The sequence below is a fragment of the Polyergus mexicanus genome, unplaced genomic scaffold, assembly GCF_030449975.1.
Source record: "Polyergus mexicanus isolate NDT 795.1 unplaced genomic scaffold, iyPolMexi1.0 SCAF_9, whole genome shotgun sequence".
NCBI lineage: Eukaryota > Metazoa > Arthropoda > Insecta > Hymenoptera > Formicidae > Polyergus > Polyergus mexicanus.
This window is the reverse complement of record NW_027223329.1, coordinates 8428456-8454348: the sequence shown is the minus strand read 5'-3', so window position 1 is coordinate 8454348 and position 25893 is coordinate 8428456. Positions and strand designations below refer to the sequence as shown.

At 35.1% G+C, this 25893-nt stretch overlaps 2 protein-coding genes across 10 annotated transcripts; both read left to right on the top strand.

The window, feature by feature from the left end:
* The first annotated feature begins 1027 nt into the window (after nt 1–1027).
* Ssdp (Sequence-specific single-stranded DNA-binding protein) lies at nt 1028–21916 on the top strand. 9 transcript variants are annotated; one of them, XR_011447327.1, is made up of 15 exons: nt 1028–2220; nt 3954–4044; nt 4148–4209; nt 4388–4472; nt 4634–4675; nt 4920–5006; nt 7361–7468; nt 7953–8027; nt 8277–8325; nt 9027–9056; nt 10192–10403; nt 10518–10688; nt 10864–11064; nt 12560–15042; nt 17536–17622. XR_011447327.1 is itself a non-coding variant. In XM_070301176.1 (14 exons), exons 1-14 carry the CDS (start codon nt 2165–2167, stop codon nt 12566–12568), a joined length of 1278 nt encoding a protein of 425 aa, XP_070157277.1. In that variant the 5' UTR covers nt 1028–2164; the 3' UTR covers nt 12569–16885. The 9 variants fall into 9 exon arrangements, 7 of the variants coding, with proteins under 7 accessions (XP_070157277.1, XP_070157276.1, XP_070157275.1 ...); XR_011447328.1 differs by lacking the exon at nt 17536–17622 and having other exon boundaries at nt 12560–14791; nt 14928–16885; XM_070301176.1 differs by lacking the exon at nt 17536–17622 and having other exon boundaries at nt 12560–16885.
* Nucleotides 21917–22680: 764 nt separating this feature from the next.
* On the top strand, nt 22681–25692 carry LOC138936092 (odorant receptor Or2-like). The gene is made up of 9 exons (XM_070301181.1): nt 22681–23409; nt 23564–23680; nt 23831–23948; nt 24145–24406; nt 24561–24683; nt 24810–24900; nt 24981–25117; nt 25277–25409; nt 25532–25692. The coding sequence occupies exons 1-9, from the start codon at nt 23227–23229 to the stop codon at nt 25583–25585; spliced, it is 1218 nt and encodes a 405-aa protein (XP_070157282.1). The 5' UTR covers nt 22681–23226; the 3' UTR covers nt 25586–25692.
* The last annotated feature ends 201 nt before the right edge of the window (nt 25693–25893 follow it).

Sequence of the window (25893 nt, the reverse complement as noted above, 5' to 3'; positions counted from 1 at the left end):
GTGACACATAGGCCGCGTTCAGCAGGAAAAGCAGCTTTGCAACATGTTGTAAAATTCTTCGATATGATTGGTCTATACATTTAGATCCGGCAGGAACTAAGGGCAAGGACCAATCATATTAAAGAATTTTACAACAGTTGCAAAGCTGCTTTTTCTACCGAACGCAGCTATATAGATTCTTTTTATACGACTATGCGGAATAGAATTGTAGAACAAATAGTATAAACAAAAGACACACATTCCGTTGAAATATTATAGAATAACTTTAGGGGGATGCCTAGTGCATTGCTCGCACCGTGACAAAATAATACATTTAGAGAAAGACGTATTTTCTTCGTGGATAAGACAGAAACTTTTGAGTCTTTTTTGCACTGTAGATGAAAATAACTCGACCGCGATCAGTCTTTCATCTAGGGAATTGGCAATAGGCGTAATCTGCGCTGTCGATATTCTAAAATTCCAGCATTGATGTCAATCACGAGGAGGTTGACCTCCTCGTATGCGCAATTATATTTATACATTCAATTATAAACGAGTTCGGGATTATCGCTATTGATAAACGCCAGTTTGCTCGTATCGTGTAAGAAACTGAAAGAAAATTCTCTAGCGCGACGAAAAAAAGGGACGCGATGCCTGTCGAGGAATCGTGGGAATAAAATGATTTCGAATTACGTTATATCCGATCTTTCTCGCGCGTATCGATACGAAAAGAAAAATCGTGGTTTTAAGGAAAGCTGACGCTCGTGGCTCCCCGGTTTGTTCGTTGGGTGTACGATCCTGACATAACAAACGGCGATGCGCGCGCATCGTGCTCCCAGCCGATGCGAGGGACAAGGACGGTGCGCGTCGATATGAGCGTGAAATGAAGCGAGAGGGAAGAGCGAGCGAGCGAGCGAGCGAGACGGAGCGCAACGAGACTCGAATATTGGATGGGTGGGGGGAAGGAGAAGAGAAGGGCGCGTATCGCGTATCTACCCGTCTACTTATCTGCGTATAGTCGTGCAGCGCGTGCAAAATCTACGAGCTACACTCCCGAACATGCCCGTGTTTACACGACGGTAAGTTCAGTTCGTCTTCCCTCTCTCCCGCGCGTGTGTGCGTGCTACGTACGTGCGCACGCGCGCGCGCGCGCGCAGTGTGTACGTGTATCGCGCAGCACGGTTGCGGTTACACAGTGATACCACCGTTCCCGTGTTGCGAGACGCTCTCGGTCATTGCGCGCGACAAAACGAGACTCGTCGAGAACGAAGGCCGCGTCTCCGGTGCGGCGATCACGACGACCGGGTTCCGATTCCTGTGCGATACGATCCAGGTGCGATGCGACGAGGGGAGACGAAGCCGACGATGGTGGTTGGCTAGTGAATTGAGCGACGGGTGTGAAGTGAGAGATCGACGACGACGCGAGTGGCACGGTATCGCGATCGAAGACAATAGGACGCGCGCGTAAGCGTCGTATATATTATATATAATTATATATAATACGAGATACTGTAATACACAGTGTCCGGAAGGAACGACGAGCGGAAGAAAGTACAGTGAAAGGATGAGGAGGGCGACGGCGGTTGCGGCGACGAGGCGCCGCCAGAGACGCACCTGAATTCGACGACGATGACGACGCCGTGATGCGTCGCACCGATCGCTCCGATATCGCGTAGTAGAAATCTCGCTCCGGCTGTGCGACGACAGCTTTCGTGACGTGACGCGACGAAAGCGTGAGGAAGAAGACCTTCGTCTTGTCTGTGTGCAGGCGAGAGAAAGAGAGAGAAATTCACCTTTCAAGCGAAACACAGAGAGAGAGAGAGAGAGAGAGAGAGAAAGCGTCGGACGCGAGTGATTGCACCCTTTCTCGATTTCGTCTACGTTCGTGTTTGACACGAGTCTCACATTGTCGTAAGCAGCAGCGGCAAAAACGGTGGCGACAGCGACGACGGCGGCTGCACGCCGAAGGGATTATCATCGGCCGTTGGAGAGCGAGCGAGATAGACGCTGAACCGCGCGCACACGGACGTGCGCGCGCGCGCGCGAGAGAGAGAGAGAGTCCCCGATCTCCCGTTCTTTTCGCTCGGCCGTTCGAGCCGAGTGCGCGACTTCCAGCGGCGCACGAAGGAACGGCGGCGCACTTGTGTGTTTACGGTGGAAGGATTGACCGGCCACCACGGCGACCATGTACGCGAAGGGAAAAGGGTCGTCCGTGCCTTCGGACTCTCAGGCGAGAGAAAAGTACGTATCCCTATGCGGGGCAGGAATATGGAAAGATGGGAAATTTTGTGAAAACTCTACGCCGGCCATTGATCGCTCGGCAACTCCATTTTTCTCGAGCATCCTCCTGTCTCCTCTCCCTCCCTCTTTTCCGCGTTTCTCTCTCTCTCTCTCTCTCTCTCTCTCTCTCTCTCTCTCTCCGACTCCCGCTCGTCCGTGCGGTTCTCTCACTTCCCTCTAGTCCCCTTCGCCCCCTCTTGCTATCTCTCATTCTCTCATTCTCTCTCTCTCTCTCTCTCTCTCTCTCTCTCTCTCTCTCTCTCTCATCATCACCGGTTCTTTTTGCTCGAAGAAGCGCGCGTACCGAGGAACCCGGTTCGTCGGGTTAATCCAGTTTACCGATGCGATGAGCTGTCGATTTGTTCGTCTGTCCCTCGTTCACTCTTTGTCCGTTTCTTGTTCAAACGTCACGATGCTTCCCGCCCTTTCCCCGCGCTCGAGGATCGATTCGAGTCTTGACGTACGAAAGGCTTGATCGTTCGCGCGGCAGGCGTGTTATCGCGAGATAAGAATCCGGAAAGAGATTTGCGAAACGACGCTATCAAGCGAATATATAATCTCGGTTTTCAAGTTTCGATTCTCTCAATCGACACACAGAAACCCTAATGGCGCGAAACAAGCTCAGCGCAGGTACACTTTCAAAATTTAATCGACGTTGGAATTTTAGCAGAGAATTAGTTGTTTTTGTAGCCTTATTTTTGACAATCTTATTTTTTTTTTTTTACTTTATGCGAAGTTTCTTCGCTTCAATCGCATTAATTATCTTTGCTCTTTCTTCTGTCAAGGATCGAATGTACATGAACTTTATGTTGAGAAAGCGAAACTAAAACGAACAAACTTGTCGAGAATAAGGTCGGGAAGTTGTTAAAAATAGAATCGGGCCGTCAACACTGTCGATAACAACTAACTGCCGTAGCAACGATAAATTCTAAATCTAAATCGCGATTTAATCGGCTCCCTTTACAAGGTAACTTTAATTGCAATGAAAATTTAAAAAATCATGATTGGGTTATAATCAATTGGCAAAACTTGTCTGTGTTTAGGGTTGCACAGTTACTATGTTAACGATATATAAAAATAAAAAGTAACGAGAAAATTCAGGATGCGGAGATGAAAGAAATTTTAGAAGAACGAGACGGATAAGGGAGTGGAAATGAAGTCGTATAGAAAATTGTTTAGTCGGGATTCTTTTCTCGCGTAACCCGCTTTCTCGTAAAAGGCGATTGATCTGCTCGCGCTGTCAGTCACTTCGAACGAGCACGCGCTCCGGATTCGCGAATCGGCGTAATTCCCGCGCCATGTTCGCCATCATTCGCGAAGCCGGTCTCGCCGCGAATGCATTTCGCTTGGATGCGCGTTTATACCGCGTGTGTGTATCTACCTACCTACGTAGGGAAAGTCGGCGTTAAAACTTCACGTTTAACGGACGATCCCATAAGGAAATGCGATTGTCGGCGTAGAGGCGGCTTCGCCGAGTAAAGTGCGGGCTTTCTAAAACGATAATAAAAGAAAAAAGAATGCCAGTTGCGAAGGATCTATCATTTTTATAATCTCAAGTCTATATTTTTTTCTACTGCGCTTTACATGTTATCTCGAAGTTCTGTATTATTTGAAATTTCTGTATTATTCGAATATTATTTAAAATTGAAGAGAATTTTCAATTTAAAAATCTGTAATTATACATGTCGTTTCAGATTGGCACTCTACGTGTATGAATACTTGCTACATGTAGGTGCACAAAAAGCAGCACAAACATTCCTGTCAGAGGTAATAATCAATCCACAGGTAATAATGTGATAAGGGTAAACTTTTTCTAATTATTTTTATATCTCTGTATTATATTCTGAAATACTGTATTTGTGCTATAATATTGTTTCTATTATTGTAGATTCGATGGGAGAAAAATATTACACTTGGAGAACCACCTGGGTTTTTACATTCTTGGTGGTGGTAAGTACAAATACTTACTATGCTTGACGGTTAGCACATTGACTTAAGCATCTTATCTAATTTATTTTTTTTATTTTATTTTTCTTTGCTGTATATTACTAAATTTAAAAAATATAACAAACTGCTTGACATTAGTAGAATATTTTAATATAAAATAACTGTTATGAAATTATTTCAGTGTCTTTTGGGATCTGTACTGTGCGGCGCCTGAAAGAAGAGATTCCTGTGAACATAGCAGTGAAGCCAAAGCATTTCATGACTATGTAATTATATCAGTAATAATTTTTTTATTTTAATAATCTACAAAAGATTATTATTAACTATTTAAATATTAAAGCAAGAATTTTAATATTTAAATATAAAAGATATGTAAGTATTTATAATATATTGCATACTGCTTACAATTTGTATTTTTTTGTTACAGGGATTTGTGAACAGTGCTTACAACGTCAATGGTATTGCGCATGTAAGTTGAAAAATTTATATAAATAAAATCAATATTCGTTAAACATATGTACTTAAACATTTTATTTTAAAACATATTTATATTAATCGTTATGTTAATATATAATCATATTAATGATTATAGTACTTAGAGAAAGCAATCTTGCACATATTCTTTTTATAAACTATTATAAGATATTTTTTTTCCAAGCTAAATAAAGTTTATATTAGATACATTGTACATTAATGCTACAAAATGTTTACAGAATGCGGGGCCAGCACCATCTCCAATTAGTCAGATGCCACCAAATGATGGAATGCCTGGTGGTCCCATGCCTCCCGCTTTCTTCCCAGTGAGTCTTCATTTATTTATCAACATTAAAGTCTGTCTTAATATCATTCGTTTTCCTCAATCTTTACTTGCAGAATATGAAGTGAAAAAAAAAAGAACCAATCATTACTCGGCTTAATTAAGCTATCACGTAATTACATTTAAATTGCATTTATTAATCTTGCGTTAAAATGCTTTCTAATCTTTGGTGAACTAAAAGATTCATTCAATTTTAATACATATTTATTATAATAATCGATATTACAATCATCTTGTAATATCTTTTCTAGAATACTCTCTCAAATAGGTTTTGCACGAGAATTTTTAGATATTTTGGAGAGAAAAAGAAAAAAGAAATTAAAATACATTATTAACAAGTAAAACAAATCTCATAGATATATTATTACATATCTAATTATATATCTAAGTCTCATAGATATATTATTTCTTATAAATATATCTCGTATAATATTTATATGTATATATATACATAGTCACATATATCTGTTATTATTGTTATGCATACATATAGTCTTGGTTTAAAATTTACACTTGATTCAAAGCATAACACAATTAGGCTAATTAAAAATAAAGAAAGTGTAATAGGTCAAAAGAAAAGAGTTTTAATTTGTATAGTAGATCAAGAGAAAGGAGGAATAAAAAATATATTAATGTTTTATTTAGATATTGCTTAAAATTGCAATTGTCAATTGGTATGGAAACTTTTTAAATACATTACATCTAGATAGATGATAGAAACGATTTTCCTATACAATCTTCGTGTTTCTTCTTTTGTTTTGAGTTTGAAACAGACAAACGAGTTATATATTTTTCAAAGTACATATTTATTTAACTAAACATATTGATGTATCCCTATATTATCGATAAATGTACACACACTAACCATAGTCATCAACTCGTTTTGAAACAAGTGTACATTCAAAAGACGTTCTTATGTCATGCTTGTCTATACTGTATATATGTCACTTACTTTCTTTCTGCTCTCTATCTAATACTTGTATGTGCGTTCTTGTACCATTTTCACTGTTTCATCTCCTTGGCGCGTAAGGCAAATCTAGAATTTTTATATGACGCGAACAGAATTATATAGATGTTAGAATACATTTAGCACAATATTGTGATACTGTAAACATATTACGACGAGTATACTGCTTTGTATTGGTCGTGTATCACAGTAATATGTGAAAATATTATAAACAGATTGTAGTTTTTGATTCATTATATTTGCAGAATATAAATTTCAATATTTTTACATGACCAAACAAAGTTATACTCTTTAGAATGTATGGATCAACTAACATGGAAGCCTGCTTAGATTGTAGTCTAGTCTCTTTTACAAGTGGTCCGCGATTTTTCCACACTATTTTTAAAGACGCGTTAATTTCATATAAAAATAAATTAATACAAGACTATATATATAATTATACATATTGATCTATAAAAAAAATTGAAAAAATTTGCAATCTTAAATCACATGTAAGATATATAACTATATATATAACTTTATGATATAATAATAATAATAATAATAATATATATATATATATATATATATATATATATATATGTGTGTGTGTGTGTGTGTGTGTGTGTGTGTGTGTGTATATGTATATGTATATATAAAATATTCGCAATCGCAACATAAGCAGAAAATAGAAACTTTTCATCATTTTTTATCAGTACTTTATTAATATTATATATATATTAACAATGTAAATACAATTTTATATAATTTTAATATTTGTATTGATCATTGATTATATTCGAGAATAAATCATACAATATACAAATATGAAAAAATAGAAATATTATAAAAACATATAATATAAAGCTGTAAAATTTATGTGAAAAAGGGGATAAAAATTGAAAAAAGTCACGCATCTATTGCTTGTCAAAGTAGCTACTCTCTACTAGATTAGACAAAGATAAAATATTATATATAGTATATATAAATGATGGAATATTTCTCTCTTTAGATCTTTCCAATTTAATAGGTATTTTGTAACGCTTAGGAGTCATATCATCTTCCTTACAAAGTTTGTTTTTATATTCTACAACGCTGTACATTTTACAATTGATTGGCATCCTTTCGTATTCTTGTATGTTTCATTTCACAATTTAATGTTAGAAGCGATCTCTCACATACAAGTTGTAATTATGAAAAGAAAAAGTATAAAGACAGACTGAGAAACGTCATATAGATTATTTTCCTAATTACAACTTTTTTTCGGGTAACTCTTAAGATGCTGAGACCGATCATAGTATTAACACAATCATCCCCAAAAGCCTTCTAGTCTAGCTGTTGCCTGGATCGCAGTGTTGCTACATGTCTGTCGTTTGCGTTGCTTGTTGCAGAACAACTCGACAATGCGACCATCTCCGCCCACACACCCCTCATCACAGCCATCCCCCCAGCACCCCCAGCCACCCCCGCCCCCACACTCGCAGATGATGCCCAATCAGGTAAGCCTCATTCAACACATACACTCTCACTCATAAAGAATCACTTGTTCCGCTATGTCATCGCACCATATCATGGCATAACCGAAACTCATAACTGTCATCATAATCGCTATAACTGTTTCCTTCTTGATGTCAGACTGTACTACAGAAATATATCGCACAAGGTTTTTCTATGATAATATGGAACATTATTATTTATGGTATACAATAAATGTGATTCAGAAAGCGCTTAAAAAATATATGTAACGATATAACCAACTTATGTGCTGCGATGAACTTGACTGAACTTGCATATTTTATGGTCTATCATCTCACGGATTGCTTATGTGGCTGCCTGGTATTTACACTATATCTAGCCAGTTCTGTGTATAGAGAGTAATCATGACTTACACTTTATACGAATATTTTTAATGTACACCCTCAAATTATGATTATATATAATCGTTACATGATCAACGTAATGAGAATCTGTTTTCTGTTACAGTTTATGGGCCCCAGATATCCAGCAGGACCACGTCCTGGAGTACGTATGCCACAAATGGGCAATGACTTCAATGGGGTAAGTATATGAGAATTTATTATTCACATATATTATGATTGATGTTTGGAGATATTTTTGTTATTTAAAAATATCTTGAAAATATCTTGAAAATATCTTGTTAAAGTATATAAAGGAATAAAAGAAATAAGAAAATATTATGATTTTTGGCTTTAATAATTTAATCTTATGTTTTAAATATATATAAGAAGTATAGAAATGTATTATCAAAATATTGTAAATTTACATTATTTTTTATTTCTCTCATAGCCGCCAGGGCAACCAATGATGTCAAATAGTATGGATCCTACTAGGCAAGGTAAGAGATCATTTACATGCTGGTGTTATATTACTTTTTTTCTGGCATTGACGAAAATTGCGAGAGGAGAATGGCATAGACGCATGCATACCAAAAACCACACAGCAATAAACGAATAAGTAATATTTTAAATTGGATTGGATTGCTGTGATGTGGAGTGGATTGGTTTTTGAATTGTCTAGTTACAAGCAGTGGTGTAGTTTGGGTTCATGTGTTATTGCTATACAGTTTTATGTAATTAGTATGCAAATATGTATCTTTCTCAATGGTTCTCTTTATCGATCTATTTTATTTGATATGCTTTCAGTTTTTTTTTATTTTTTATAACAAGTAATTGTTGCTGTTATGTATGATATTGTGTCTTCCAAAAATAGTTGTCATTTCATGATCAGAAAATCCAGATGCGAGAAAGTGCAATTTATGATTAAAGAATGTTTTCTTAAGGTATTATAAATTTTTAACTGGTAAATGGTTACATTTAATGTACATTTAGTTAATCACAGTCGCGTCAACATAATATATTCCAAATTTTTTCCAAGAATTGTTTTTAAATAATTTTTGGGTGTGTTGTAAATGTGTTTAGAGATCTTTCATCGAAATATAATTTTATCTACTATACCACTGCAAAATAACTAGGCTTTACCACCATGAACCCGACCTTACCTACCTGCCGTACTAATGTGTGCTCTTGTGTTCCTCAGGCGAAGCTGGAGAATTTGTAGGGTGGCAAGGTAGGAAGCAACCCAGCAACCAAAACACACTCACATGACTTAGTCAAGCCTAACTTTTATTTTTTTTTCTCCTCCTTGCCTTTAATTTTTTTTAAATTTTCATTTTAATAAAGAAATTGCACCGGCTTTGCTCTTTTGCAAAATTATTCGCTCATTCGAATTCTTATTCAGCATTCAGCATGGCAATCGTTATTAAATATATTAGATAAATATTTTACTTACCTATGTGTATAACGAGTAATGTGTACAATTTAGAAATAATTTATTTTGACATAATACAATAATTGTGTGACATTTTTGTGCGCGTCTTTGATTTAAAAAGAAACCGTAATATATGTATATATAGATATTTTTTTAGATTAAAACAAAATATGATGTGTGTGTGTGTGTGTGTGTGTGTGTGTGTGTGTGTGTGTGTGTGTGTGTGAATATTTTTAAATTAAGAGATATATTTGAATGTGTCTAATATCAGCTAAAAACTTTTTTGAGATCATACTACATGCAAATGAAAAGAAACTGATCATGTTTGTGTTTAATAATATGTTTAAAGTATTATTAATACCATATTGTGTACATGTGCTTCCTACAAAACCATATTAAATTATGATCCAAATATTATATTTAATAACAATATGTTGTTATATAAAGCGAAGAATTGCTTTTACATCTGAAATAACTCTTCAGAATTTAATGATATAGCTACATTTCATTTTTTTTTTCATTATTAAATATAGGATTTAAATAATTGTTTGTAATATCCTTTGCTTTTCCAAAATACATATTGCAATGCTGTTTCTATTTTCAGCATGAGCTTTTTACTGCTAATTTGTGTGGTGACAGTTGTTTGACTAGCATGTCATCCAACGGCTTTTTATCTTGAACTCGACTTTGCTAAAGCATGATTCTTAATTTCGGCACTTTGAATCCACACTTAATATTATTATATTGCACACGATAGAGCCAGATATACAATCTCATACACAATTTATTATATCGTAGAATTTACAAGTTCACGAAAGTTCATTTAGTTTACAAAATCGTAATTAGCAGTTAGTATTAACATAGAGTTAGAACAAACGTTAACAATTTCGTATATTTAGCGATCAAATATATCAAATTTTATCTACTATCCTAGGTCCACCGGGAATGAGCCCCATGAATCCGAGAATGAATCCTCCACGCGGACCGGGTATGGGTCCGATGGGTCCTGGCAGTTATGGTCCAAACATGAGAGGCCCGCCACCCAATAGTACCTTGGGCCCGGGTGGGCCAGGAGGTCCTGGAATGCCACCAATGAGTATGGCTGCTCCTGCTGGTAGACAGCAATGGCAGCCAAACACATCTACGGTACGATATAAACATACAAATTTTTATCTCCTGTCTTTTGTATTATCTGGTTTTAACTGCGATTTTAAAGATTGCAAAATTTCTAATATGTATGTTTTATACAATGATGCGTAGCCAATGAATTATTCGTCATCATCACCGGGTAACTACGGAGGACCACCTGGATCAACAGGTCCACCAGGGCCTGGAACACCTATTATGCCTAGCCCCCAGGATAGCAGCAATAGTGGAGGAGAAAATATGTATACCATGATGAAGCCTGTACCTGGAGGAAATATGCCGGGTGTAAGTGTAATTAAATATTAGTAATACTCGTGCCGTTATAAATTAAATTTTTATTATAATTATTATTATATTCAACAAGTTACACGTTTCAACTAAAATTCTTTTTGCAATTTATAAAATAGCGAAAATGGTGTTTAAAGTGTTCATATAGAAATGTGAACGCGATATATTTTAGGATTTCCCAATGAGCGGTGGACCAGAGGGAGGTCCAATGGGACCCATGGGTCCTAATACAATGGGTCCGGTCTTAAACGGTGACGGTCTCGACGGAATGAAAAACAGTCCAGCGAATGGCGGTCCCGGAACACCACGAGAAGATAGCGGCAGCGGAATGGGTGATTATAATCTGGGAGGATTCGGAGCTCCTGGAGAGAATGTGAGTATGCACAGGTTTTTTAACAATTGTTTCTAATGGTGACTCGATGTGTTGTTGTGGATTTGTATGCCGATATTTTTGCCCGATAAATCATTTCTCTTGTTCACTTTATTATTGAGAGAGATTAAATTTGAAAAAAGAAATATAGAAAGATAATTCTAAATTATTACTTTTTTACATTAATGTTTTATATACGCTACATGGCGTACAGATTCATGTTACAACTTGTCGCCCTTCTAATCATCTCAATTAACAGCCATAAGCGCTTCTATCAGTACGGCGGATATTTCACGTATTTTGCTAAAATAATATGGGTTCAGTCACACGTTCAAAGGGATTTATCTTCAGCCTCGCTCCAACAGGCTTGTTTGTTAATGCTTTCTTACAGAGTATTATTTATCCCTACAAATTTTTCGAAAGGTGTTCTGTTTAATCACGCGTTATATGGTATTTTGGCAAGTTTAATCAGCCAGTCACATTTGGTCGCATCTAATATGTCATATAACCATATTCGCTGAAATTGCGTCTAACTACTATCGCACTAACAGTATGTCTAACAAGTTATAAAGTGGGCAGAAAGATGACGAGACTTAACGTAACGTTAATATAATATAAGGATAACGTGCCTTATTTTATATATAAGATAATTATTTATATAAGATAACAAGATCGCGGAAAGATACAACTATTAAATTAAATGTTATAAAAGTATAAGATAAAGTCTCGTTCTTTTCAATATAATATTTAATCGATTTACATTAAATACAATAGTTTCAATTTTATTTCTTGTTTTTTTTTTTAAAGATAGCATATATATATATATATATATATATATATATATATATATTTTCTGTTTTAAGTATCTTGAATTTTTTCTGCGTACTTTATAAAATGAGATATCAAATTACTTTCGTGCGACAAAGTAACCGAACCTTTGATTGAATCGCGCGAACAATATTACATACTGATCTTATATGCTGTTGTATAAGATTATCGGTAGGATATGACAAGGAACAGTCACGACGCTTTCATCTCTGATTTTATTGAAACTTTGTCGATTTGCATGATAATTGAAAATGAACAAGATTCTTTTGCCAAAGCAAAGATTTGTACTTGACAGATCGAAGTCGTTACAACTCGAAAAATATATTTATGTCTGAAACGATATTTATACATTTACTTAATCATTTTTAAAAATTATTATTTATAATAATAGCTCTCACATATTTTTCAAATATTTCAAGCGTAATTTTTTAATTCACATATTTTAATTTAAAAATTTCTTCCGAGATATTGTTTATATATGCGTATTTTATCTCTAATAAGAAATATTTATTAGTAACAAAAAAATTTGTCTTTTCGATCTTCAATATTATTCTGCAAAATTCGTAAAGATTTGTCGTAATCCGCAAGTGGCGGCGTCGCGGATGTTCCTTGCGAGCTGATGAGAGTTATCAGTAATCACGTACGTGCACCTTCTCTGTATTCTCGACAGTTTTTTTAAAAAGTCAAGTCGCCTTGGAGCCAGCCTCGAGTTCGTAGATGCCGTAGACTCTACACGTGGTGCCGGTATATATACACGTAATATGCGGAAAAAAGCATCGTATTCGCTACGTATTCACGTGTTTCATGGTGCGTTCCGGCTAGTTTCGTTATAGTCCGGCACGTGTCGTTTTGTCAATGGATTCTTACGTTCGAATAACGAGCTATAGAGCGAAAGAACAGGAAGATATTCGTGTCAGACGCGACGTAACATGCGGTTGTTATTGATTGCTCCTGCTCGATTAGGGTTAGCACTTAAGCGCTCATTCATTGCACTATTACTGCTACTACTACTACTACTACTACTACTACTACTATTACTAAACGGCGCAGATACTTTAACAACGATTATTCGTACACGTGCGATTCGCCGCATAGGAATACAGTATGTATATGCTTTCTCTAAATACTCAGAAGGTTGCAAGACTAGATATATTCGTCTTTATATTTCTTTTTTTATTACGATATTATGATTATATATATAATTTGCTATGGAAGCTAGCAAATATTTTACTTAAGATTTTTTAGCAGATTATTTTCTATTATTTATATTTATTTGACAATTAGGTCATAAGCAAAGGTGCCTGAAAAATTACGTAAAGATTGTTACAAAGGGATATTACACACACACACACACATACATGCATACACGCATACACGCATACATACATACATACACACATAGCAATTTGCCTACACATATAGGATATACGTACATAACTGTCCGCTACTGTGATTACTAATCGCATAATTATTAATCGATTTTTACGCTCTTGTTTTTTATCTCGTTTAAACTCACTACTCTGATTTATTAGTGCTGTCAGTATAAGTCTGGCTACTCGGATACCTCGTTATATCCAAATTCGCAAACATTATCCGAGTGCCAAAAATCGCCGAGTACAAAATACTCAGATATTTGAAATCGTCGAATATTTTTAATATTTTTTAATTATTTAGCAACAGTGTTTACGAATAATTTTAAATTTTAGATTATTTATCTATATTTTTCATATCTGAAATGTAGATACATATTTAGATATATATGCGTGTGTAATATCACATATATTTATATGTGCACGTTGAAAGTTAGCCGAAAACTTCGATTCAATTTATCTAGGAAATATCCCATGTAAATATTCTTTGATTGTTTATTTCGAAATAAAAAAAAATAATAATAACCACCGTGAATAATATCTACATAATACCTGAAATTACCGGATATACGGATATTGACAGCACTAATTTGTATCGGTGTTTGACCTATTTTTCATCGCATTATAGAATTAGCGTTTTAAAGCGCAAAAGAATTTTATGACAAGGATATATCTCGCGCGTCCACGTAAATCTCTTGTAGTTTTAGCTTCTGCATGTCTTGCATAATCGCGATTACGAGACTCTGTAATGAGGTCTAGACAAGCTCGAGTCCGAGTCCCTCCACTTATTTGCTCACAATTTGCTCCCGACATTAGGAGCAGGCGTCTTTCGTCCTTCTTGCAGCGTTATTAACATTGCAATATTTTATGCGTATGTACATGTCGTCCACGAGATACGCGCGGATTAACATTTTTGCTCACGGAACAAAATCGACGCGAACGTACGTAGAAACGATTAATCAGATAGAACGAGGGAAAGCTCACGTAGAATCTTCGACATTTGCGATTGAATTTTCTCTCCCTATCCAAATTCTCTCGGGATAATACGATTAATGCCTAAACACAAGTCGCGCTGTGCTTCTAATAACTTTTTTCGCAATAGCATAAATACTATTTATACGATAATAGAAGTGCGATAATTAAAATCGTTCCTATACTTAAATCTGATCTCTGAAAATGTGTGTAGAATCGGTCAACGTTACGTTGGTTTCGCCGTCGTTCTTGTACAAAATATGTAAAGTTCGTCGCATTGCTCAATTTTTATTGTCATACTCGTAGGACGAAAAGAGAGAGGAATCTTTAAAGGCAGAATTTTTTATCTATTTTTAATTGTTGACGCTCGGTTGTTCGATTCGAACAACGATGGTGATTCGTGTAAGTTAATCGGTCGTAGTTTTCACATCTCCTACATACACTGGTAGCTAATTAATAAGATTGTACAATGATAAAGGCGGATTTCTTAGCGAACGGTAATTCAACAGCTCGAAGTTATTGCGAGGCGAATGGTTTACTGCTACTATAGTTTAAACAAGGTACTTGAGAGAAAGTATAAGAGAATTTTTATATATATATATATGTGTATATATATATATATATATACACACATAGATATACATATAAATATATATAATATATATGCAAATGTTAATATTTTTGTATGAACATAAGATACGTGCGAGTACTGAACCTTTAAAGAGCGAGTATAAATAGAGAAACGGAAGATAATGCGATGTGGGTGAGAGGCGAGAGATTCCCGGAATCCATCCGTCCGCATTGATTATAGGTCAGTACTGGACTATACTGTGCTGCTATTAGTTATGTTTAACTTATAGTGCTGAGAAAAAACATTGATGGAATTTTATGTAAAAAAAAAAAAAAAAAAAAATACACGGAGAGAATGTGGACGAGAGAGAGGGAGAGAGAGAAAGAGAGATGAGGAAAAGAGAAGGAGCGAATGTGCGTATACGCAAGTATGCATGCTCTGGGGTTAACGGCAAGACGCGCTTGCAAGTTTTTTTTTTTTTTTTTTTTATTGTCTCGTAAAAAAGAGCTCCCGTTGTTACAAAAGCTATTTCGCTGAACGTTCTCGAGCGTTCTTAACGCTTTCGTTTTTGGATCTGGGCTCGTGGATTAACAGATTGATCGCTACAATAAAAGAGGGTGTGTTTTTTTTTTTGCTTTACATTATTTGCGCCACATTTGTTACGAGATGCGTAAGTATACAGTTTGATATTTTGATCAGCGAAGTGAGAAAAATCGCGGAAATTTTTTGTTTGTTTCATCGATCACTTGGTAGACCGCCAAAAGTTGTGTGATCGCGATTATAGTGGAACGTGGTGACGGGTTTATCCTGTAATTAAAGCTTACAATGACACACGAAGCTTGCAATCTGCGAAATTGTTTGCGAGAGATATTGCAGGATAGCCTCGCCGAGGCTGCTTGCCGATATCCCGGAGTTCACGTCTTGCCGTTAAGCCCACATGTCAAACGGAGAAAAGAAAGTACACGCGCGCTTGTACGGAGAGTCGCAACAATCTTTTCTTTTTTGATCACGAGGTCATATATACACGAGTCAATGAGTGAAGGAAAAGCTCGGTGAAGCGGCGCATTGAGGGTACGAAGCTCGAATACGATCGGTCTTTGGACGAGTCTTGAAAAGTCAATGCGCGATGTCGATTTCACGATAGTTGTTTTCCTCGTGGGAGAGCAACAAGATTGATTCTCGCGACGTGAGGATTTTTGATTTTGAAAATAACTTAGAGATTCGCGAAAGGGGGATACAGTTTGGTACCCTTAATGCCAACTTATTTGATATTATTCCTCGTTGTAAGCCGAACTCTTATCGCTGAATGATAACATAATTAGTATATGCCTAAGCCAGGGAAGATCGAGACAATAAATGTAATCCTGTTACACTGAGACTATTGCGTTTTTCTTTTTTATTTATTACGATTCAATCCGAGGGGTGCTGGCTATCATCAGTATTTATATATAACTATCTGTCTCCGTGTATTTGCACTTGTGCTAATCACACACATACATCACTTGTGTTTCATTTGTTCGCTTTGATCGTTCCATTAGCCGATTAGTACGCGATCAGTGTTATTCTTTTTAACGTAAATCGCTAATTATTCTATATACATAACTTATTCGCTGGATTTTCCGACACTGTTTTGACGCTAAATCGAAACGTTGCACTATTCACTATTGCTGCGGCTGTGGAACACACTTTGTTATTAATCGATGTTGCACTTTCGTTGAGAGAGAACGTTACTTTGTTTCGTAATATATATATATATATCTACATAAGCGAAAAATCGGACTAGAATGATAGCTGTATATAGTACTAGCCTGTACTGACCTGTAGCACATGGATGCGTGAGCGCAAAGCGAATCGATGGATTGCGAGAAATCGGACAAAAAAAAATAACGAGACAAAAACTCCGAAGAAAGCGGAAGAGTCTTTCTCCGCTGGAGAGGAGAAAAACATAAGTGTGTGAAGGACGACACGTCGAGTTTCTCTATAAAATATCTTTTTTTTCACTATACTACCTATCGTTTATAGTCGATGAGGTGTGCGTACGTGGGGGGCAGGCAGCGCTAATAAATTTTTCGTTGTGCCATCATTATTATTATTATTATTATTATTATTATTATTATTATTATTTTTATTATCATCATCATCATCATCATTGTCATTATTATGTTGCTATGTATTATTTCGGCTCGACACGGGCTTCACTATCTTACGTAACGTCCATGTGTTGTGGGTCAGAGCACCCTTAAGCAAACAGTACCTTAAGCCCCACTTTTCTTTCGATTCCCGACAACGAGATCGACACCTCCCAGTGTCTTCTCCTACGGAGTTTTTCGTTTTCACGAGCCCCGGCCCCTTCACGACGCACCGCCATCACGCTGCGTTTTTAAAACGCGTATTCACCGGCCAGCGTTTTCGCACGATGGTTGAAGATTGAACATTTTCGCGGGACTCCTCGGTTTCGTTCGGCTCGAGTAATTCGGGAATGTTCTTATCACGAAAGTCTGATACGAAATTGACGCATATACTCCTTTATGTAACGGCATGAAAAAAAAAAAAATAATAATTTAATCGCGATGTTCTTCTGAATCCCGCGCCATTATCGAAATTTTGTCGCGCGATTACCGAGAGTCCCGCGAATCATGCTGGTGAAAGACGCTGCGCGGAACTTTGGGCAAGGTTGATGGGCTTGCCTGATCGTTTTACCGTGTAACCGGCCTGGTGTTGGTTGATTCGCAGGATCAGACCGAGTCGGCGGCCATCCTGAAGATCAAGGAGAGCATGCAGGAGGAGGCGAAGAGGTTTGAGAAGGACTCAGACCATCCCGATTATTTCATACAATAACTCTTCACGAGTCGTTGGACCCCGAGACCAAATTAACAGTCTAAGAGATAAACACAATCGATTTCCTTTCTTCCTTTAGTCCGATAACTCAACTATTTCCCCCTCCGCCGTGAAACAACCCTCTCTTCCCGTGCGTTTTGTCTTTCCTTCTCTCATCCCTCTCTCGGATCTCCCCTGCATCTCACCATGCAAAATCTTCTTCTCCTCTCTTCTTTCCGAGCCGTAAATTTATCTCCGAAGGGAGAAAGGGCGCAAAAGATTCCCCTCCCGCGCGTATCTGCGACCCGTCCTTTCTGTCGCGCGCTGCGAGGAGAATCGCGACGTCAAGACGAGAGAGATCTTTGAGATGGAGACAAGAGAGAAAGAGAGAAAATTCGATCTCGCACAACTCTCATGTCGACCGACGTTATCGTACAGCGATATTGTACAGTATCGGAATATTGAAAGTGCTGTTATCCTTAAGATGGGTGGCACTGCGAGCGAATTAACAGCGAACACGAGTTAAGTCTATTTAAAATTTTCCTGTGATGTTTCGTTTTACGAGAAAACTGATCGTGAGTCAAATCCGTATCGAAAAAAATGTTCGATTATTTTATTTATAATGATTATTCCATTTATACCATGGGGGTAAAAATATCTCCCGAAATTTTTAACAGCGAAAATTCGCTTTTTCGCTGTTCGTTCCTTCAATGTTTATCCACTTTTAGGCTGCGACCGCGAACATTGTTTTAGTATCTTAATATATGACGAGGAGAAAGAGGAGAAGAGAAAATGAGAGAGAGAGAGAGAGAGAGAAAGAGAGAGAATGTGTGATAGTATATTAATAGTAAACGTTAAATTTTTGAGATTTTTATGACAAGTAATGCAATGAAATCTTTTAAACGATGTTCTCGATCGCAGTCATCAATCGTGTAACAACCTCCATCGTAATATCAGTGTTGTATGGCCAAATTTATATAATCGTGTAACGAGTTGTATCAATGTCGTCTAAACTAACTGATTAATTAAGACTAGAATTATAAATTATAATTTGCTAGTATACGGATATCCGGATAACTGATTCACGTAAAATTATTATTCAAATTTTTGAATATTCGGATACTTTTGAAAAACTGGATCTATTTGAATCTGCAGATGAAACAAAAATAATATTTTGTTATCTTTTTATATTATCTACTTTATATTGTTTTATGTATACATATATATACGCATATATATATATATTTATATACAATATAAATTTCAATATAATGATAAATTTTACTCTACTGTATTATTTATTGTATTATTATTATGACAATTAGTTTTCTATTTATTTATTTTTTATGATTCGAATAGTTTATATCTGAGTTTATTAAATTATAGATTCAAATTTTGGATTAGATTTTTAGATATACATTATCAGGATAGTGCACACATCCAGATTGGAATAATTGGATAATAATAATCTATATTATATTTCATATAATTTTTTTTTTTTTTTTTGTATAATTAAATTACCTGAATATTTATGAACTGATTCTTCTCTTATGCTATATATAGTTTGGTTAAACTATGATTTGCAATGTACCGCGATGGAGGTTGTTCGCACAAAGCGATTCAGATCGTCTACTATCGTCATTGAGGCTCAGAAAGCCAAGAATCGACGATCGCATATGATATGGATCGAAAGGGAATTTAATCAAGCGAATGGGAAAAAAATGTTTTTTCCCCGAATACCATATAATCGCCAGTAGTGGCGTGATAACATATTTACGATCGCGAAGATGGAAGCTGCATCGCGTTCGAATGGAAGATTTTTGGTATTCCGTCACGATCGAGGACCAAATTTATTTCTACCATACGATAGGAATGCGATTATCTCACCACGAAATCCCTTCGGGGCAAACTTGGAAAAGAAAGAAAGGGGTGCTTTATTCATCTGTAACCGGTTACAAAGCATTCTGTTAGGATTTATGTGCGTTTTTGTAAAATTGCGCTTGAGGATCAATCAATTGCAATCGATGACCTATTACAATATTATTTTTATCATTAATTACGTATAAATAAAATTTAATTTTTTTTAGCTCTTATATGAAACAATTTTATATAGAAAATTGACGTTTTTCTTTTAAATTAAAGAAAAAAACATTAACACGCGCGCTGTGGGTATAATCGTGATTTGTATAATATATAATTTAATTGTAATCTATATAGTATGTTTAATTTTAATCTTCATAAATCGTTAAATATTATAGAATTATGTTATTGCATTGGACTTAGCAATTATTTCTTAATTAAATAAGTATAAAAAAGGATTGCGTTTTTTTTTTTTTTTTTTTTTTTGTATCGTATATTGCACCGCAATTTTAGTCGACAAACTTGATCTGATTGTGAATCATACAATTATCAAATATTGATATTGATGATTCATATATGACGGCTAAATTGATGGAAATATTATTTTCGCTTAAATAATCATTATTCTGACACGGTACGTGTCAAAAAATTTCACACACACAACACTTTTTCGTAAAAAAGCTATCGATTTATGTTGAATTTTTTATGAGGGGGGAAAATATTGTTTTATAATATTAATTTCTCTATTTAAAAAAAAAAAAAAAAAATGTGCAACACAATTGCTATCACTTTTCAAGAGATATTCGCTCTTATCAGTATCGTGCCAGATACCTTACATGTATGCTGGTAAGTAAGTTATCGACTGTAATTCAGCATCTTACTGCTGTATAATTGTGCGTTAATGCATCATGCCAGGAAGATGATTACACACTTGTTCTTCAACGCTTTGTAACCGGTCGTGAATAATTGTTGGGACCGTTGTTGTGATAATAATTTTGATAGACAATGATTGGGTCGAGCGAGACTTGTGTAGATGATTCCAGCTTGTATCGGAGAAGTTGCTATCAGATTTTATACACGATGCGTTTTCCTCTTAAATACGATATATTTATTTTGCTTTAACATTTTCCTGTCGATATCTGAAATTACTAATATTGAATAGGTCGATTATAGAATTTTACGGCTATATATCATTAATTATAAACGTTTTTCAAGACTCGTCTCAAGAGCACATCGACTCTTTTATCAGATCAGGACACATATATACATAATAATGCCTCGATTGGTCGCGGATTAATTAATTTAGCATACAATCGATGATTTCGATGGTTCTTTCTCTCTACCGTTGAATTCGGGACATCTTACACGGTATTTTGTATAAAACAACCGAATAGAATATGTGAGTAAAAAGTCTTTCTGGAGATCATTAAGCCTGTTCTTTTTAGATATACTTCCTACGCTTTCCCTTTTCCTTTTTTCTCTTTCCAAAGCGTAAATGTGTAGTTGTTTCGTTTTAAGTACAGAAAGCGTGAAAGAGGAGTATAAATCTAATAAGAATAGACCTAATGAGATGAATCGAGATGTATCGCGACGGAGGAGGATGCTCTAATAATTTTATTCATTAATTTTAATCCGGCGAATATAAGATGAAAAACGGATCAATCGCAATCCTTCGACGGGGGATTGCGCCCCTTATGTTATATACGTCCTTGTATATTGCTAAGTTTTTAAATGTATGTATCCGGACTTGATCATTATCTCTCGCCATTTATATGTTTTTATTTAAAAATATATATTTTTTGTCATTTATGTGTGTGAAAGTGAACGAGTGTAAAAAAGAAGAAACGAAGTCGCGAAAAGATGTGTGTGCCTAATTTTTTCACTACTTTAAATGATAATAATTTAAGTTATTACGATTGAAACAGATGTGATGTGTTGATATTTATTTTGACTAACACAGGTCAAGATAAAGAAATTGTTGGAAAGCAGAGTTCGAGATAGTGATCAAGTCCCGTTTTTAGTTTACGTACACGCGATCGAGAGGGAACGATCCGATATCGATCGCGGTCGAAGGGCATAAAGAAAAGAAAACAGTAGGTATATATAAATCGAGTCGTGCATAATTTTTCGCGGATCAATCGACGAATTCGCGAACGAGAGCTGATTGTGGGTCAGTTGATCTGTTGGTCAAGCGACGAGCGCACCCATATATTCGGAGCAGCATCCCTAATCCTTCTCACCCTCAACCGACCCCCTTCTCTCTTGTAATTAATTTACATACACATATTCATTGTAATACCGTTTACACACGGGCTGCAAAACTCGCGCGGCTGACCTCACACATTCTACGGATTTCACGCATGATTATCGACATAATTATAGATATCTATTACGAGTATAGCATTCAGTAGCATAAATAATAAAGTAATTAAATAAATGTCACACATATATCCTATCAAGTATAATATTTGACGTACTTTTATATAATTTCGATAATGGTAATTAAAGTAATCAGTTATTTTTTTTCTCGTCCAATTTTAATGAAGAAAAAAAAAGAGAAAGAATTTTAATAAAGAAAATTTTGTTCCAGATTTACAAGGTAAGTAGATGTAGCACGAACTTTCTATTCAACCATAGACATAGTATATCTAGACCGAGTGTTGAGGAATGGGAGCCGAGATGCACGTAGAAAAGGACATACTCTGTTTCGTGCCCCTTGCGTTCTCTCTCACTCGCACGTAGCATGACGAAAGAGAGCGCTATGCTCTGTGCGAGCGAGAGAGAACGCAAGGGGCACTAAACAGAGTATGTCCTTTTCTACGTGCATCTTTACCCCCACTCCTTAAATAAAGGCAAACGCTCGGTCTAGATATACTATGTCTATGTGTTCAACCCAATATATATATATATATATATATATATATATATATATATATGTCATATTATATAATTAGATAAACGTAAAATTTTTAATTATTCTAATTTAGATTCTGCAAACCGCGATATCGTACTTTACTGTGCTAGCATCCTTGAGTGAATAACTCGACGATGATCATTTACGGATTCACGTACACGTAGTACATATTATTATTTATATAATTATATATTTTTACGAGAATAGCATTTAGTGCAACATAAACAATAAAATAATTGTATAAGCTCCATATATATTTTAACGGATATAATATTTTACTTCCAATTTGTCGATAATGATAAAAATTAATTAATGTACTCAAATTACTGTCGAAAATTAATGAAGAAATCAAGCTTCTCCAGATTAACAGGTAAGTGAAGCAATATTGTACAATAGAAATTTTATGATTGAAAAAACAAAAAAAACAGCTGATACATGTAAACTTCACTAGGCAGTCGAATATTAATAAGAAGATCGCGTACTCTTCGTTACTGAAAATTGAACCGTATGCACAATAAGTAGCATCACTAGACTATTCGGTATAATAAATATTATCACATTTTTTAGTCGCACATTCAATACACTTCCGTTCAAGCTGACGATCATTTCTAAAAGGGTGAGCTTGTCAAATTCGCTATTCATTTTCGCTTACGTTATATTTATATATAGAGACATATAGTTATTGTAGGTGTATGTCAGTCATGAAAATTCGTTTGATTGCTATGTCAAACATAATAGGGAAGGAAGAGCGGAAGCGTTATATGAAATATTAATTTATTCTTCGCGATGGAAAAGACTGCGCGAGGGAAGGTTTTACATCAGATATTCGAGTGATGCTGTTGTGGCAAACAGATATTATTTCCTTGAAAAAAATGGAACAGAATAGAAGTTATTATTACGATATTGGTAAAAGATACTTGTGGATGATCGGTCAGTGGCCTTATCAGAAGCCGAAAATGAAATTATCCTTTTTGGCTTTGGTAGTCATAGTTTTGGCTAATTGTCTTTTTACACAGGTAACATTATCGACAAGAAAATTTTTTCGGCACTTAACTTCGTTGAGATTTTATCTCATGACGTTATCTTATATAATAGAAGTGGTTGCTAGCATATTTTTGATATTTATACGCTTCTTTAACGTAAGCAAGTGCATGCAAATACATTTTCCAGATAGCACAAATTTTTGTATGCGAGGATACACAGTGTATCTTTCAAACTTTACCTCCCCATTTTTTGGTATGGAATTCTCTAGTAAAAGTGCTCGCATATCGATTTAACAGCGAGAAAGTACGTTTTATCATTGTAACTTGATTATGTATCTAATTTGAAACTATAAATGCGAATTGCGAATTCTTTGTTTTCATTTTTGCTTATATTTTTGTAGCTGTTGAGAATATTATAGATTCAAGATATCAAATGTATCGGTGATGTTTGTAGATTAAAGATCTCACTGATCACTTATTCGTAGACTGGGATACTCTTGAGACTCGGGAAGAACATGAGATTCTGAAAAAATATGCCGAGAATGGCAGATGGTACTCGTTGATATATGCCTGCAAGTAACTCCGTTATTTTTAATTATATATATTTTTTTTTCTGTAGAAACAAATATGAGCGCGAGCAGCCACGTTTGCGTTCAACATTAATTACAATAAGGATACATATGGTAGAAATGTATTAAACGATCATATAAATTTAAACGTCTGTGAGATAGTAGACATCTTTTGTCGACGAAATTCTTTCTGTTGCAGCGTACTGTTATGTATCTACCGTTTCATTTATAACAACTTCTCTCTTACCACGTATCATGGACATCGTATTTCCTATAAATACTTCACGTCCAATAATGTTAGCATATCCAGCGTACTATTTCGTTAACGAAGAGCAATATTTCTATTTTATTTTTTGCCATATGTTAATTACTGCCTTGATATGTATGACCGGATTAATTGCGCACGATTGTATGTTTTTTATTTACATCGAACACGTTTGCGGCCTTTTTGCAGTGGTCGGGTAATGATTATTTATATACATACTTTGCAAACGACATTGTATACTTTATACTCAGAAAATAAATAATTCTTTTTTTCTCATACGTTTAATTATACAAGGCAAAGTCAAGAAATTTTACAAAAATTATAACGACGTGTATTGTGGATATTTTCAGATTTAGATTTAAAAATGCATTAGATAAACGTGATATTGCGAGAAGTAGTCTGATTGATCGTTCGGATAATTTGTATCATAAAAATATTACATTTTCGGTTCATGCTCATCGAGAAGCTCTGCAGTAAGTTTATAACGATATCGTGATTTCTTTCAGGAATTTTTAAACGATATTATAAACAATTTTTAATAATTACGATATGTTTATAAGTTTTATTTAACTCTGATTATTATTATATTTTTACTATAGATTTGCGAAACTCATTGAAAATGCTTTTTCCGTACCATTCGCCATTCAACTTACGATATCTACAATGTCTATTAGTGTTAGTTTACTTCAAGTAAGTTATTTATAATTAAATAAATATATGAGAGAATAAAAAAATATAATGTAGAACTAAAACATGTCATTCTACTTAAGTTTTCGATGCAGTTGAATGATTTAATGGAAGCGATAAGATACTTCGTCTACATACTTGCTCAATTATTCCACTTATTCTGCTTCAGCTTTCAAGGACAGAAACTGATAGATCATAGTATCGAAATTTGTGACAAAATGTAAGATAATATCACAGTTCGATTAAATTAACTTTGGTTCATATAGAGAAATTTTCCTTTTTGTATAAAATATTTAAGGAATATTTAATCACTTTTTATAATTATTATTGTACATTGTAATATTTATTGCATAATCTTTGTTAAATATTAATTTTCTAGATATAATAGCGCGTGGTATGAGATACCCGTGAAGGGACAAAAATTGCTTTTGTTTACTATGAGAAAAAGCATCGAAGCTAGTACTTTGACTGCCTGCAAGATATATGTATTTTCTTTGCAAAATTTCACGACGGTAATGAAATTATTGTGAAAGATATATTGCAATATCATGAGAATAGGCACATAAATAATATACGTATGTAAAATATTGTATAATCATACAAAAACATACAATCTTTAATTTTTTTAATATAGGTTCTACAATCAGCGATGTCTTATTTTACGGTGCTAGCATCCTTCAGTGAATGATTTGACGGTGATATAATATACGTAGTGAAATAACGGTGAAAAATCCTGCAGGAATCTAGTATTCCAAATTATATTAGAATCAATATATTTATATTTTTTATTGTTTAAATTATGGCGATCTAAAAACAACAAAATTTTATTTCGTTATCGATATTTCTATACATATCTACTCATTGTATTACAATATACGTATTATTATAGTTTTCTTTTTCTAGTTGCGTAATACTAATTATTATTATTTATTTATTGCTATTATTAGTTGTAAGCAGTATTATTTATATAATTATAGATATCTATATACGAGTATT

What these genes read in the sequence shown, in the direction of transcription:
- Ssdp (XM_070301172.1), top strand. Translation starts at nt 2,165, where the DNA reads ATGTACGCGAAGGGAAAAGGGTCGTCCGTGCCTTCGGACTCTCAGGCG. An exon ending in AGGTAATAATCAATCCACAG is followed by an intron (nt 4,045 to 4,147) that starts GTAATAATGTGA and finishes CTATTATTGTAG; the next exon opens with ATTCGATGGGAGAAAAATAT. An exon ending in CCAAAGCATTTCATGACTAT is followed by an intron (nt 4,473 to 4,633) that starts GTAATTATATCA and finishes TTTTTGTTACAG; the next exon opens with GGATTTGTGAACAGTGCTTA.
- LOC138936092 (XM_070301181.1), top strand. Translation starts at nt 23,227, where the DNA reads ATGCTGTTGTGGCAAACAGATATTATTTCCTTGAAAAAAATGGAACAG. An exon ending in CTAATTGTCTTTTTACACAG is followed by an intron (nt 23,410 to 23,563) that starts GTAACATTATCG and finishes TACATTTTCCAG; the next exon opens with ATAGCACAAATTTTTGTATG. An exon ending in ATCGATTTAACAGCGAGAAA is followed by an intron (nt 23,681 to 23,830) that starts GTACGTTTTATC and finishes TGATGTTTGTAG; the next exon opens with ATTAAAGATCTCACTGATCA.